The 14873-nt window shown below is 42.2% G+C and overlaps 1 protein-coding gene across 17 annotated transcripts in view; it reads right to left on the reverse strand.

Moving 5' to 3' along the window:
* ADCYAP1R1 (ADCYAP receptor type I) overlaps window positions 1-14873 on the reverse strand; it is a 178836-nt gene that overhangs the window by 34929 nt on the left and 129034 nt on the right. For all 17 annotated transcript variants that reach the window (XM_005286324.5, XM_065582655.1, XM_008170768.4 and 14 more), the window contains 4 exons: window positions 13954-14107; window positions 10237-10297; window positions 6331-6400; window positions 3501-3592 (listed from right to left, as the gene is read on the reverse strand). In XM_005286324.5, the coding sequence (XP_005286381.1) occupies window positions 3501-3592; window positions 6331-6400; window positions 10237-10297; window positions 13954-14107 (377 nt within the window). The remainder of the gene's footprint in view (window positions 1-3500; window positions 3593-6330; window positions 6401-10236; window positions 10298-13953; window positions 14108-14873) is intronic.

Here is a 14873-nt window from a genome sequence, read left to right on the forward strand (position 1 = left end):
AGGCACCTATGTCCTTTTGTGAAACTAGCCCATAGTGTCTAGGAAACAGGATTTAAAAAAGAAAAGCAAAAGCAAACGCGTAAGCTAGTTGATAAAATGACCCTCACATGCAAAGATACAATATAGATAATAGGAATATAAAATTTCCTCTCAAAGCCAGTAACCAGCTTTTTAGAATTCTTCTTGAGTTACAGGCATGTTTACCCATGTGGAAAGGGCATGTGTGTTTCATATACACAGATAGTATATCATATTTCATGTGTATGGACTTTAATATATAAGGAACCATTTACATATTAAGTTATATATGGGTCATATACTGTATCATCTCAAATAAATCCAACATATACAATTATCCTAATGGATGAATATAAAGTAGGGATACCATTTTTTTTGTCCCATATGGGTGAAAAGAGTATTTGTCTTTATAAAAAAGATACACATGCTCTTTAATATGGAAATGTATGAATTAACGTATCCTAAAGTACTGTATGACATTTCTTTTTCTCTCTCTCTCTGCCTCTGTGTGTGTATGTGTGTGTATCAACATATTCACAGTGATCTTTTTAGGGCAACACAGAGGCTAAATCTTGTTCACCTGATTCACATGAGCAATAGCAGTAACATAAGTAGTTCCACTGAACTGAATAAGCCAAATTCTGCCCATAGATATACTTGTGAACCTCCAGTTTATTAATGCCCTGATTCAACAAAACATTTGAGCAGGTGCTTAATTTTAAGCATGTGCTTATACCCCATTGAAGTCAATGGGACTCAGCCACATGTTTAACTCCTTTGCAGAACAAGTTAACGTGTGCTTAAGTGCTTTGCTGAACCGGGGCTTGAGTACTGAGTTGACCCCAATGGGACTGTCTGAGTGGGAATTTTGATGGCTTTTCTCATTTTAATAATAAAGGATGAAATTCTGGCCCCAATTCTTGGCCCTATACCAAAACTCCTATTGGGGTCAGTGGGCCAGGATTTCACCCGAAGTGTTTTTTCCAACCAGTATTCGACAATATGAAAATTTATTTTTTCGTCCATGTGAATCATGTCAGTGGATTCACAGCTGGGATACAGAATGAGCTTCCTTGTCTTTCTTTCTCATTTAGCCGGACAGTACTGAATTCCACAGTGCTTTTTTCAAAATGGTACATTAGAACAAAAAGAGAAGACCCAGACAAACTGCTTTTAGCATGTTTGTTGATATGAGGTGTGTTCAGACTACTGCAGACATGGGTGGAAGGGTTTCATTTTTTGTCTGGTTAAAGAAATGGGCAAACTAAACATTTGTTAGTCTGAGATAACAGAACAGGGCAGGGCAGATATTCATTATGGGCTCTAGGATAAATTCCATGGAAGTTTTAATATGGTAATATAACCATACCTCTGATGTAACGACAGATTTGTATACAGTATGCAGTGTATATATATATACACACACTATATCTGCCTGTGTATATCTATGCATACATTTTTTATTTCTTGCATCACTTCTACACGCATTTGCTACTGTTAAATCTGTTTGGATAAACAACACTCCACTTCATAACATGTACATAAATGAAGGATATATTTATACATGTCCATTTACAAAGTTGCAAACAAATATGAAAAAATAATGGCAGCGAATGAAACAGAAAATATGATGTTTTCTTGTTCTGGTTGCCAACTATACACATAGGAAAAATATCAGTGAAACCTAGTAACCATATTGACTAAAAAATAGCAAGGATGCTTCATAGCCTATTGTAATCATTTGAATTTATGGCATGCTTTGCCTCATATGTAATAGATGTGCAGCAAACATGCACTTCGCTATTCATAGGAAGAAATGGCTCTGCACATCTAGACTGCCATTGAAGATGCAGTGGGGATTTCCTGCAAGCAATTACATGGGAAGTCTTCATGCACTGGATTGGGCAAACCATGCGGGTAAGGCGGCTAACCTAGTTTCTCCTGAGTGGTAAGTCTCAGCAGTGTGTATCCGCAGAATGTATTTAAAGCATTCTTTAGGTCTGAGGGTATAAAGCTTACAGCTTTGAGTGAAACACTTTAATTAAATGGATGTTCCATTGAGGGAAGACCAAAAGGAGAAAGTGATCTAGAGAAACGCCAACATTTCATGCAAACATAATAGGATAGGAGAAAAAAATGGATCTTCATCAATGAGTCAATGCAATTCACACAATGAACTATGGGTTCCTGTAGTGACCAGACCTGCTAATGCTTACTTGGGCAAATATTGATTTTGCAGTGTTTTGTCATAGACACAAGCCTCCATAGCAATGAAAGCAAAGAGAATTATTTAGGATGCTGAACAGAGACAAAGATCCTGAAGTTCTATCTTCTAAATTAGCTTGAAAATGGTCACTACACAGGATCTCTCTATGCTCTGTCCAGGACTTAACAGTGACAAAATGAACTGCTTACTACACTACAGACGTCAATGGGATTTTTGTGTAAGTAAGAACTTTTGCTTTGGGCTGTGCAAACGTGCTGCGGTTGTAGCTATCAAAGGTACAGTGGAGGCATTAGATAGAAAGTTTAAACATAATCCTACATGCTAAGAAATCTCCTCCTGTAACCTGTTAAATTGGATTTTTCAGTGCTAAGCAGAGAAGCCAGACTAATAATCAGGGTTTTAGCGTGCACAAAATGCTTGGACTTTGGAAAGGTGCAAGGGAAACCTGCTTAGTCCTTAGGCAGGAAACCGGGGGGCGCACCAGACATGTTGTAGCTATTTTTTTTTCCTTTCAACATTCCGTAAGTATTTAAAAGAAAAACAAAAATCCTTCTAATGGGAGACACAAACCAGACATGGGGATTTACAGCCAAATCAATGTTAACAACAACTCTCCAGGAGGAGGAAGAAGTAGGAGCTAATGGACAGGATACATGTTTTGAAAAAAAAAAAAAAAATTAAAGGGCAAAATGAAAACCAGCTCTGATTTAAAACCTCACATGGAAATATTTAAGATTAGTTGTGAGCTTTGAAGCAGTTTAAAGAACAATAACGATTGTTTAGTTTATGTTGAATGGATTCAAAATTACCGTCCAAAAATGGGAATATATGTAACTTCACAAGGACTTCGTAACTTAGAATCTGATAAAGTCCCCTGAAGTTAACAGAATGACTCTCACTGAATTCAGTGGACTCTGAATCAGGCCCTTGGAACATATGAAGCACAGCAAACTGTCCCATAAATATAATAATCCTCGAAGCCTGGACAGTATGTTAATTTCCAAATAACTGATCTGAGCATAATCCTTTTAAAAAATATATATATAGCATTTAAAATTATTTTCTAAGAGCTTTAAAGAGAGATCAAAGGTGGCGCTAAAAAAAGTATTTTAGTGGCTGTTGGATTAAAAAAAATCATGAATAGACTCTATGACACAGCCAAACAAGTCAATTGAGTTCTATTGAGGGTGTTTTTCCTATGTGTATATTAGAGATCGGAATTAATTACTGCTTATTTGACAGCCATTGTACTTACAAGTAAATGCTGGATTCGTTGCCCCCAATATCAGGCGACTGGAGTTTCTGCACAAGGATAACGATTATGCCAATGAAAAGAACAAAGTTTATCTGGGAAGAGAAGAAAAAGAGAAGTGAAAAGCAATCCTGGCTGATGGGGAGAATGCTATTAGCCATGCTGTATTTCTCTTAATATGACAAGGAGTGTCTGACCCGCTGGCCCCCGTTGCCTCACTCCTCCCAAATCTGCAGAGTTGGAACTCTGCAGAACCTCTGTGGAGAGGGGACCTTGCAGGGTCATGACTAATAGTGGGGCAATATGCCCTGGAGGCAGCATTCCCACTTTCTCTATTGCCCTAAGCCCAGATTTTGTGGGTGCAGACTCCCTTGCGTACCTGAGCATGCCTTTGCCAGCAACAGTTAATGAAAGGCTTACGTAAACAGTTTTCAGCATTTGTCATTATCAAAAACGGCAAGGGAAACAGATCCTTGAACGCCTGTATTTGGCTGGCCAGAGTTTAGTCCTGAGAGGTACTGAGTACCTTCAACTCCCATTGACTTCATGCACTCAGCACCTCTCAGAATCAGGCTACATGTGAAGGAAGAGCTGATTTGTTCTCTTACTGAGTGAGGGTAAGGCAGGTGGCTTTGCCGTATTGCTCCTTGCAGCCCTGAAGCTGGATTCAGCTCACAGATCCATGCAGGTGGGGAGGGGAGGGAAGGGGCTGTGGTGGAATAATGTCCCCAAAAGGGAGCAGGTGTGGTGGAATAAAATGGTTGCAACCTCCTCTAGAGAAGGACTGACAGAAGGAGGGTTTGAAGTACCCAAAGAGCGGGCAGTGCGGACTAGTGAGGGGCCTTGGCTACTGCAGCTGGGGAATGCCCTGACCGAACTCTAGAAGTGGTAAAAAAAAAAATCCCATTTGGTTTCTGTTAAAAATGTCAATTTTTTGATTTAAAAAACCTGCGGAAACAAAAGCTAACACGGTCCCTGGGCTCTGAAATTCTTTTTCCAGACAAAAATCAAATGTTTCATCCATATGGAGATGTCTTCAAAAAAACATTTTGATTTCAATGCTGCTGCATTTTTGATTAAAAAAAACAAAAGTAAAAAATTGCAAACAGCTCTGCTCAGTGCATCCCCTCAGCAGCATCTACCATCAGAGCCCCAGACATAATTTTTAGCTTTCCCTTCACTGAAAACCCCAAGGGAAGGGGGTGGAAATACCATCACCTACGTATCCTCTAGGGTGAATCCCCCTTAGTGATCTGCCACCGGGAATTGCAGGATCCGTATGATTTCATTTTACGCTCCTCTACCTGCAATTGTTGCATTATTATTTTCTGAATCCATTTTAGTCTCTGCATCTGTGCCCACATAACTAAGCCTTATAACTAGTATGGCTCTACTATAGAATCATAGGACTGGAAGGGACCTCGAGAGGTCATCTAGTCCAGCCCCCTACACTCATGGTAGGACTAAGTATTATCTAAACCATCCCTGACAGGTGTTGGTCTAACCTGCTCTTAAAAATCTCCAATGATGGAGATTCTACAACCTACCTAGGCAATTTATTCCAGTGCTTAACTACCTTGACACTTAGGAAGTTTTTTCCAAAGTCCAACCTAAACCTCCCTTGCTGCAATTTAAGCCCATTGCTTGTCCTATCCTCAGAGGTTAAGAAGAACAATTCTTGTCCCTCCTTTTTGTAACAACCTTTTATGTAAATGAAAACTGTTATCATGTCCCCACTCAGTCTTCTCTTTTCCAGACTGAACAAACCTGTTTTTTTTTTCAATCTTCCCTCATAGGTCATGTATTCTAGACCTTTAATCATTTTTGTTGCTCTTCTCTCAACTTTCTCCAATTTGTCCACATCTTTCCTGAAATGTGGCACCCAGAACTGGACACAATACTCCAGCTGAGGCCTAATCAGCGCGGAGTAGAGTGTAAGAATTACTTCACGTGTCTTGCTTACAGTACTCCTGCTAATGCATCCCAGAAGGATGTTTGCTTTTTTTGCAACAGTGTTATACTGTTGACTCATATTTAGCTTGTGATCCACTATGACCCCCAGATCCCTTTCCGCAGTACTCCTTCCTGGGCAGTCATTTCCCATTTTGCATGTGGGCACCTGATTGTACAACTGATAGGGGCAAAGCAAGCCTGGTGGGCCTATGGCAGCAAATATACGCTGCCTAGGACAGGGTCATCCTGATGCCCCAGCTAGGACTTCCATTGACTCATAGACTTTAATTTCAGAAGGGACCATTATGATCATCTAGTCTGACCTCCTGCCCAACGCAGGCCACAGAATCTCACCCACCCGCTCCTGTAACAAACCCCTGACCCATGTCTGAGTTACTGAAGTCCTCAACTTGTGGTTTACGGCACTTAAGGACAGACAGGAGAACTACGATCATCTAGTCTGACCTCCTGTGTAACACAGGCCAGATAATTTCCTCCAGTTATTCCTGTATTGAGCCCAATAACTTGTGTTTGACTAAAACACGTCTTCCAGAAAGCCATCCAGAAGACAGAGAATCCACCACTTCCCTTGGTGGCTTATTCCAGTGATTAATCACTTCAATAGACGATGTGCATGATTTACTATCCAGAGCCAGAAAGAGGTCCTTCATGCTAAAGGTGTCTGTGAACCCTGGGATCAGTAATACCTGGGTACATGCATGTTACATAATAGCAGGTATTTTCCAATTTGCTTAGGGCAGAGCAACTTCTAGCCAGCCTTGCCCTCTGCTACATGACAACCTGTAGAGTCATTGGCTTTAATTCAGTCTTAGCTCATATGGATAACCATGAAGAGATATCTCTTACATATGTTACTTACCATTATTGATCCAATCACGGGGCCCTTTATCACCCACCACAGGGCAGTGTTATCATTCATGTCCCAGCAGCTAAAATAATTAAAAAATAAAGGGGGATTCAGGGGAAGAAAGAGAGAGAAAAAGAGATAAAGAGAACACCAGACACACCAGTACATTGATATTTTCTTCTATTGGAACTTTGTCACAAGAAGGAAAGAAACGTCATGCAACTAAAGCACAAGACTTTGAGTCAAGAAATAAGAATTCCCAGTCCTGTCTCTGACACTGACTTCCCTATGCAGCCTTAGCCACATCACCTGGGGCCAGATGTTCAAAGGTATTTAGGCACCCTAATATGCAAAGAGGTGTCTCTTGAGATTTAAGTGAGTTAGGCACCTAACTCCCATTTAAATCAATCACAGTTAGGTGCTTCACCTGTTTAGGCACTGCCGGAAATCCTGCTAGCCACTGATCTGACCCTTAGGAACCTTTGGAAATCTGGCCCCAAGTGCCTGTGTGCATCAGTCCATCTGTCTGCAAAACGGGTATTCAAGCACTTAACTAGCTCAAGGGGGTGTTTTGAGGTTTACTGTGCAGAAGAGCAAAGTGTTATTTGAGACGGTTCAGACTGAGTTTTGGGCAAAGGTTTAGGTCAGTTCGTATTTTAACTGTTATATTGCCCTCTGCAGCAATCCATCATTAAAGCAAACGTCTGCCCATTGGATCTCCATTCTGCCTTCATATGCACAATTGACTCCTATGGAGCTGCATGAGGACTACATACAGACACTCATTTGAGGGCTAAATTGGTCAACTGAAAGTTTGGGTTTTCAGGCCTTGGACATGTTTCTAGAACTGGGCAAATAGTGCAAACTTTTTTCTCTTGTACATGCATCTGACCTTTCTCCCCTGCCCAGCTTTTGATGAATGTTTTTAATTTTAAAACAAACCAAGCGTGGCTAAATCCCATTGGGATTTATTTTTCCTAGCACCGTCAGGCATCATAAAATGCTTTGCACTTGAAGTTGTGAGCGTTCCTCCCCATTGGAATAACCAGGGCCAGCTCCAGGCACCAGCGGAGCAAGAACGTGCCTGGGGCGGCACATGCTAAGGGGCGGCATTCTGGCCAGTGTTGGGATGGCACAGTCCAGGTGGCATTTTTTGTTGTTGCTTTGGCTATTTTTTTTTTTTTTGCTTGGGGCGGCAAAAATGGTAGAGCCGGCCCTGGGAATAACAACTGTAAATCCTGGTTCTAGTGATGTGTTGTCGGATTCTAACCAACAGTGAAAAGAACTCAGAAGAACAAAATATTCATACTGTGAAAGTTTATCTTTACCTTTTATGTACTTCAAATGCCTGCCTGCAAAACATTGCGGAGGGGGTGGAGGAGGAGAGTAGAAACCCGTCCATTAAAAACCATGGTCCCTTTGTTGTGTGTACGTGTGTGGGAGTAGACGAAATGTTTATGAGCCAGATTCCATCTTCCATGTGTATGTCACATGTGTATGTGGTGCACAGATCTGAAATTTCCCCATCAGTCCTGACTCATACCCACAAATGAACCACTCCATAAGTTGTCTAAGACAGGAAAAGTATATATATATATATATGTGGGGTGAAATTCTAGGGCAGGATCTAATGGGTCAGGCACAAACAATGGCCTGTATTTTCCCCCCGACAAACACAGTGAATGGAATTTTCAAAAGAGCCTAAGTGACTTAGGAGCAAGAGTCCCACTGAAAGTCAACGATTCTTGTGCCCTTAAGCCACGCAGGCACTTGTGAACATTTCAGCCAGGATCTGTAAAACTGAATTTGTCAGGACCCTGCATAGATTAGTCCGGCTCTGGAGGGCTTGTGAAAGGGACCACGTCTGGTTAGCATATGGACATCGTTCAAAGTAGTTTTGCAGTGTTAATCGGCATCATTTTGTGGCTAAGAGTTTGTCTATAAAGGAATAAGATGACAGGGATCAGGGCCTGGAACCGAGTCTGTCTTCCGGCACCCCAACAAATGCAGCTGGCTTGGAGCAGGCTACCTGACTGACTGCCCCACCTAACTGGTCAGGAAGAGCAGCTGGTTGGCTGTTAGCCCAGCAGCAGCTTTCTAGCCGCTCAATGCATTCATGTCCACAGCTGCGATCCTCCCCGTGCCCGCTGCTCCTTGCCGTGCTCCAGCCTTGCTCCTGCTATTGCCTTGTTCCACGACCTCGTTCCTGCTCAATCCCAACTATCTCAGCTTGCTCCCGGCTCCAGCTTCCTCACCCTGACCCTGGTTCTTGACTCCGGTTCTGACCCTTGGCGTGGCTACTGGCTTCCAATCCTGGTTTTGACCCTTGGCCTGGCTCTTAGACCTGGCTCTGACTCCTGGAATGACTACTGGTTCCTGACTCCAGCCTGGGCTCTGGGACTGGATTTGCTTCCCAGTTCCTGCTTTGACCACTAGGCATGACTCTTGCACTTTCCACTGAACCTGACTGCCCATGGGCTGGTTTTTAACATAAGCAATTACAAGGGGAAAATGTGCATTTCCCAAGACCACTTTAGTCCAACCCGTGTGCCTCCCACAGAATGGAAGGGGTGGAAGCAGCAGCCACTTTTCCCTTTCTTATGAGTCAGTGACGTAAGAGCACATTAGGATATGAAAAACAATGAGAAAACAGCAGGGCATGGAAGTATCGACTTAAAGACTGCACTCTCCAGGCAGGCTCTGTTACAGGTGCAAGTGGCTTGCTGCTGTGGAGACCAGAACCACACGACTTCTTCTTTTGGGGGGAAGGCCCTTTTCCATTTTAAGATGCCAAATTCTGAGCTCTGGTGACACTCCATTCCCTTCAATGGTATTACTCTGGATTGACAGATGGCTCCATCTAGTCCCAGAGACCCAGTTCCCTTCTCACTTACACTGGGCTGAATCAGGAGTTGAAGTCAGTGTCTTTAAATTTCAGACCTTTCCCTTTCTCTCAGTGGATTCCCCGCCCCGTAATTTCTGAAATGTTTTCAGACTCATGCTGGCTTTTCCTCCCCACCCCTTAACAAACCTAGCTGATCTTTTTTTTTTTTTTTTTTAAATAGCCATTGAGAGACTCAGCTAGACTCCATCTAAATGTGCTGCAGGTTAATTAACTTCTAAGAAAGAAAGCAGCAAAGGTTTTTCCTCCCGTGAGATATTTACTCCCAAAACCAGGGACCATCTGGATTTCTAAAAGAAATTAATGCATTTAGGATCAGTGCTATAATCATCATAATGATACAACAGGGATTTCTGGCTTGTTTTGCATGGAAATAGGTGATTTAATTTGTTTTATCATCAAAATAGAACATTGGATAAAAAAAAACAAAACCCAATCCTCCATGGAGAGAAGTTTTTATGTGTAGTCAGTCACTGAATCACTAGGAGGGAATTTAAGAGAGATGGACCTGAGCCAGAACCTGAGATCCAAACATCTCCAATCTTTGGTGAAGTTGGGATCGAATATTCAGAGATGCTGAGCACCTGCAATTCCCACTGGCTTCAAAGGGCAGCAACTTGGGACACTGTATCATGTCTACTTCTGTGCTTAAATAGGTATTTAGGAGTCCAACCTTAGGTACTCAATGGTTTAGCCCAATGGTTCTCAACCTATTTACCATTGTGGGCCGCATATGCAGCTCTCTGTGTGTTATGTGGGCCACATGAAATACTACCAGTATGGCCCTGAGAATGTCACATGGGCCACAGCTCTGTGTTGATTGGGCCGCAAGTTAAGAACCATTGGTTTAGCCTAAGCAAATTGCCCAAAGTTACACAATGAGTTAGTGACAGAGGAGGGAACGGAAGCCAGATCTCCTGGCCCACATTCCCCTGCTCTAGCCACCAGACCTCTTCCCTTCTGAACTTCTTTTGAAAATGAGGTCACTGGAGGGTTTCTCACCCAACGGTACCTACCCGATATCATCAAAGTGATGTCTCAACACAGCCCAGACAGTGACACAAATTGTCGGGGTGCCTACAAAAGACAAGAAAGAGAAATCGTTATTTGTTTATTGTTATTTATTGCTCTTATTTGCAGACCGCACATCAGTTCCATTTGATGCACAATCTTTCTCCACGGAGGTTTTATGTTTCAATGGCTTATAGGAAAAAAATGCTGCTAAGAATGACCCCAAACCCTACAGCTTACAGTAGGATTGTTCTTTAAATGAATCTAGCAGTCCTTACTCTGTAAGGATTTGGCATGCGAGTAAGGCCTTCAAGTCCGACACCAGAGAGGGTGAGTTGACTTCAGTGAGGTTTCATGAGTATAAATGACGACATGGAGGGGTCTATAGTGTTTTAGGCCAATATCATAGAATGGTGTGGTATTCGATTGTTGTGCTGTTGATATTGTTCAATCACCACACAAAACACTGGAAATAAGCCAGGCTTCCTATACTTAGAGATGCTGTGGTATGCAACTGCTGCACAGAGGCAAATGTTGAGTTTTAATGGCATGCATTGTATTTTTGAAATGGGGCAAATGAAAGATTCAACCCCTGGTGGGAAGATTAAGGACAGGGACTGACAGAAACCACAAGGACGTAGACAACCCTAGGGTCTAGCAGGAGGTGAGACTGACAGCCGCAAGTAAGCTTTATACATTTTGCAAAGCTGAGTTGGTGTCACATTGGTTAATAAGTAGAATTAATCTTCTCAGGCCCTGTCCTGAAGCTACTAAAATTGAGAATACCACTTTCTACACCTATTTGGTTGAGCAAAGCCGAGCTCTGTTAAAGAAGAACATACCCGGATAGTCTGAAAAATTAAAATGGAGAGAGATTGAACAGCAACAAAAATAAATGTTCTGGGGAGAAGAAATAAAACGTGTTAAATTGAATCCAATTTTAATATTCTCATGCTTATGAAAGACCAAGGATCTTGGGTGTATAATGGATGTTTCTAAAATTTCAAACCAAAACATTACATTAAAAATGAAGATCTGATGAAACCGTAAGCATGAGTGAATCAAAGGGGTCTTGCTTACAATGGCGTAAATCAGAAGTTACTCCAAAAAAGTCAGTGGAGCTACAACAATGAAAAGTGGGTGTGAGATCAGAATCGGGCCCAATGTATCGATTGCAAATGTATTCCAAACATCATTTCCATACAGGGGCATGCACAAGGGCAGGGGGCAAGCAGGGGCGCAGGCCCTGGGGCCACAGCGGGAGCTGACAGCTCCTCCAGCCATGGGACCGCAGAGGGGAGTGAGAGCATGAACTCTTCAAGTCCCAGGACTGGAGGAGTTTGCTCTCTGCCCCTGCTCCGGCCAGAGGAGCTCTGTGATCCCACCGTAGCCAAGTACTTGTGGATACATCTATTGACCTAGCTCCATGACACATGGATTTTCGTTGAAATGATGAGTGTACTGCTGTTTATTTCTGTGCATATGGTGTTTGTGCGTGTGTTGATATGGTTTAATGTATATAATGTGTGTGTTCAACGTGCCCCTCCAACAAGGGTCACATTTAAATTCCTGTGCACGTCCCTGCTTCCGTATTGTATACGGCTGTTCTGATCTGGGACCATCTTGTAATGAGAACACTCACATGCACACCAGACAAGAGTTATGTCATCTCCTTTTATTATTTTCTCCCCTGCATGCTTCTGCACTTCCAGGTTCCAGGCAAGGTCAGAGTAAAAGTAGCATCAAAATGCCACTGAAAGGCCTATTCATGCAGAGAGAATTTCTTCCCTTATCGAGAGCAGAAATTACAAGAAATCTCATGAGAAGATATGATCTCTCCTGAAATCATCAGTCCTGTTTGGCAGGGCTAAGAGGACTGAATAGTTCAGAAAAGCATCCACATTTCTAATTGTCATTAATTCTATGCTGAGTGCTGACAATGCACTTGGGGCCCTCCAAAACACTGGTGAAGGTCTCAGCCCTGCAGAGCACGGACCACCCTTCAACTCCTATGCATGCAGCCCCCTGCACCTTGAAGTGTTGGACATCTTTTGCTCTGGGGAACTTATGATCCTGAAATCAAATATTCACCTGAGACAGGGTTGCACTATGGACTGGTAGTTCTTTAACTATATAGACCAACAATCCCTTGGTCAGTATGTCTGTAGGCGGTCTTATATTGTTCTCATATTTAACACTATATTCAGCTGCGCTAACAGACATGGGCCTGGAGCTTTACACCTGCAAGGAGTTTCATTAAACTCAGTGGGCTCCGCCTAGGCACAGAGCCCTGCTCTTTTAGATTAGATGACAGCTGAGGCGAGAAGCAGTGTTGTTAAGTGGCTACGGCTCTGGTTCAGAATCACAAAGACCAGAGTTCTATACCTGGCTTTCTCACTTCATCATTCTGTGACTCTCTTTCCCCTCCTACTCTTTGTCTGTTTAGAGTGCACGATCTTCATATCAGGAGCTGTCTCTTATGTGTATATACGGGGCCTAGCACAATGGAGCTCTGAACCCAAGTGGGGCCCGTACGTGCTAAAATAATACAAATCGGAAGAACCAGAGCTGTAAACGTTTTCAGATTTCTTTGCTGTTTTTTAAATGACTCTAAGAAGTTATTTCTATCCATGATCAGTTTTGAAGGGAACTTGTTTTACAAAACATAAAACATTGGGCCTAACCTTGAGAATATGTGATTAAACCTGAGACAAGCAGCTGCAATCAATGGTTTCTCTTGTGTCTGGCATCTTGGATTCTTAGCCAAAATTTCAATTACATACTGTCTGATTAACATGCGTGAAGGATGAATTCGGTCCCAGAAGATTCACATCCAATATAAGCACAATACATATTATCACAGGATCCTCTAAAGCACGGTTTGTTTCTTTCCAAGATAACCAGCACTTATTTACCTATCCATCCCTGGATTGTGAAGCAGGCCTTACTTAGACATGCTTTCCACTCAGCCATCAGCTTTCAGACATGACTGAAGCCTCAAGGAATGGGCCAGAGCTGCTATATCTGATTTGTATAAGCAGAAAACTTCCTATTAAGAACATTAAGAACTCTTCTTGCAAAGAGAAATCCCCTAAAAGAAACTGTATGCTTGCCAGTGATGCAAAATCCTCCTTATTTTAATGCAGGTATGGCTAGACTGGGAGACAAGAAGCAGTTTGGTTTATAATGGCAATACTCATATCTGTAATACCAGTGGGAGGAGAAAAAAACCTTACATCAATTATTCCACATACAATGGAGAAGTGGGGGTTGTTTGGTTTGCTTCTTTTTTGATTTCTTGGAGTGCTACAACAGGCATGTTGGTTTTCTTCAGAAAGAAAGACTCTTGGGTCTACATGGTTCTACAGCCAACCACATGACTTGCCTATGAGCACTGCTGAGGACTCCCAAAAGGAGGTCTAGTTCATCTCAAATTGGGCAAGGAAGATGGTTATGACGCTGGGGCTTTGGGGTGGGAGGTAAGGAAGCCCTCCATTTAGACTAAATGTCACACACACTTGTACACGCAAACACATGAAGAGCATAGAAATGCAAGTGCCTGGAGTTAGTGACTGAAAATATCAGGTGGCTTCTGCTTTGATTACACTCATTCGCTTGCTCTCAGTCAACTCCTCATTTCAAGAACAAAGTAGGGGGAGTAAAGTCTTTGGCATGCATTAGGGTTAAAAATAAACAAAACCCATGTAAGAAATGCCACCTACCCCAGCCGATGATGGTGTACCAATAAAAATATCTCCTCTCTGGGAAAAAGGTCTCCACCAGTAAGGTGAAAAGGTACAATCCCTCAATGAACAGCCAGAAATAGTTGGACATGACGCAATAGTGGAAAAAGACCATCACTGCTTTGCATTCCACCTACAAAAAACAAGCACAAATAAAGTTATTTTGCTGTTTCACCCCTGTTTGATGGGGATACGAGAACAAGACACAGATCCCAAAATCCTCTAACAACAAGTAAAACAACCTTGCCTTTTATTTTATAATACATACATCTAAAGAGTTTATGAAAACTGTTAAAAGCCACTTAAAGAGTGCAGCTCTAAAGGGCAGAAAACCAATTTTTGCAGTTAGGTGGTATTTTATGAGTGCTTTCAGGAAGCTTAAGAACTTCTACTAGTAGTAAGGTGCATGCCGACAATGGCAGCTAATTGCTAGATTATAGTCCTCCATGCTTTAAGTGCAGGTAAGAAAAAGAATCCAGTTTTGTATAGAGAAATCTAAGGAGGGGTATTAAATAGAAGTAAAAGTGTGGAAAGGCCTGAGATTGCTAAGAGGCTCATAAAGGATGCACCCTACTGTGCAAAATTCAGAATTTTACTTCAGTGCAATTTGGTGGAAGCTGTCACTCAGTGTCAGGAAATGAAAAGTGAGGATAAGTGTGAAGAAAGCTGAGTGATTTACCATACAAAGCAAACGGGAAAAAGTTTTAGACAAAACTACAAATCTACTCTGTCAAACTCTGCTGAACCCTACACAGACATTGTGTTGAGCAGACTTGGCTTTGCAATGTTGCATGTCAACAGGATGATATTGAACCTGCGACATCACCCACTCACAAAATGACATCACAGAATAGCCCTGAAAACTGGAAGCTCATCCCTGGAGCTTGGGGAGGAGACAC

The sequence above is a fragment of the Chrysemys picta genome, chromosome 2, assembly GCF_011386835.1.
Source record: "Chrysemys picta bellii isolate R12L10 chromosome 2, ASM1138683v2, whole genome shotgun sequence".
Lineage (NCBI taxonomy): Eukaryota > Metazoa > Chordata > Testudines > Emydidae > Chrysemys > Chrysemys picta.